At 45.9% G+C, this 1591-nt stretch overlaps 1 protein-coding gene across 1 annotated transcript in view; it reads left to right on the top strand.

Annotated features, from left to right (window-relative positions):
• The window catches only part of LOC109116044, a 3886-nt gene extending 3136 nt beyond the window's left edge, over positions 1 to 750 (top strand). Inside the window, exon 3 of the mRNA XM_019200772.1 lies at positions 58 to 750. Within this exon, the coding sequence (XP_019056317.1) occupies positions 58 to 750 (693 nt within the window). The remainder of the gene's footprint in view (positions 1 to 57) is intronic.
• Positions 751 to 1591: the final 841 nt, after the last annotated feature.

Genomic DNA, 1591 nt, shown 5'->3' with positions numbered 1-1591 from the left:
GTGATTTTTCCGAGGTTCGGGACGCCAAGGGTCGTGATTAGCGATGGAGGATCTCACTTCATCAACCGCACCATAGAAGCGCTTTTGAAGAAGTATGGTGTGAGACATAAGGTGGCTACCCCGTATCACCCTCAGACAAGCGGACAAGTTGAAGTCTCTAATAGGGAGATCAAGGCGATACTTGAGAAGACGGTGTCAAGGTCGAGGAAGGATTGGGCATCCAAGCTTGATGACGCTCTATGGGCGTATAGGACAGCCTTCAAGACACCCATCGGTATGTCTCCCTTTCAACTTGTCTATGGGAAAGCTTGTCACTTGCCGGTTGAGCTTGAGTATAGGGCATATTGGGCGATCAAGAAGCTGAACTACGATTGGAAATCCGCTGCGGAGAAGCGAGTGTTGCAGCTTCACCAACTCGATGAGATTCGGTTGGACGCCTATGAGAATGCCCGAATTTACAAGGAGAGAACAAAGAGATGGCACGATCGTCGGATTTTGCAAAGAGAATTCAGAGAGGGCGATCAAGTACTTCTCTTTAACTCAAGGCTCAAACTTTTTCCAGGCAAGTTGAGATCGCGTTGGTCAGGGCCTTTCACGGTTAAGCACGTTTACCCTCACGGAGCAATAGAGCTATATGGCTATGGAGGGGATACATTCAAGGCCAACGCGCAGAGGTTGAAGATTTACAACCCCGGGGAACACGACAAAGAGAGGAGCTCGATGAGCTTCTCTGATCCTCAAGACGAATGAGCAACCCCGCGGTCAAGCTTAGGACCATAAATAAGCGCTCTCGGGAGGCACCCCGAACTTGTAGATATCCTTTTTAGTATCCTTTTTAGCATTTGCATCTCATTTAGAATCATCCATTTGCACTCTCTCGATTGGGTTTGATGTTTTCCTGGTATGACCGGTATATCAGTTTCAGTTGATCTTCTCTCTTTCCGAGTTTTGATTTTGGAAGGTGAACACTATCGAGCAACCGAGACGACGTGCAATGTGGAATCATTCGCAAGTGGAATGCGGGGAGGCATCTTTCATCCTTGGACACAAGGTCATACACTCACTTTTCCCTCCTATTTCACTTAGCTCCAAATTTCCTATTCCACATATCCTCCCCTTCGGATTTGTGTGACACCGCGGACGGTGTCTCGTTCAAGTCTGGGGGGGTGCGCATCTAACATCGCTTCAAGTCCATTTTTAGAGTGCATTCATACTTTCACTTGCATACAAAAAAAAATGATTTCTCACTATAGATGCATTCCACACTTGCATTTTTTTGCACTTGTACATATAGATACCACCTAGCCTTACATTACATTTGTGTCTTGCATTGCATTTGTTACATATAGGTCCACAGCATGTAGGAGCATATGCATTTCATAAACCGTTTGAGTTGAGATTGGTTGATGATGAGATGATGGTGATAGCTGCTTAGAGATTGCTTAGCGATTTGGACTTAGACCTCTAGGTGTTCGAGTAGATTGTCAATGATAGGTGAATAGCGAACCCTCTCTTCGATGCTTGCGATTCTAGGTTGTGGGGTATATTGTTGTCTTTAGGTATGCCAAAGAGTAGGACCGACCGAACCTAG

Source organism: Tarenaya hassleriana, unplaced genomic scaffold, assembly GCF_000463585.1.
Source record: "Tarenaya hassleriana unplaced genomic scaffold, ASM46358v1 Cleome6, whole genome shotgun sequence".
NCBI classification, from domain to species: domain Eukaryota; kingdom Viridiplantae; phylum Streptophyta; class Magnoliopsida; order Brassicales; family Cleomaceae; genus Tarenaya; species Tarenaya hassleriana.
The sequence above is the reverse complement of the archived record's forward strand: the minus strand, read 5'-3'. Positions and strand labels throughout refer to the sequence as shown.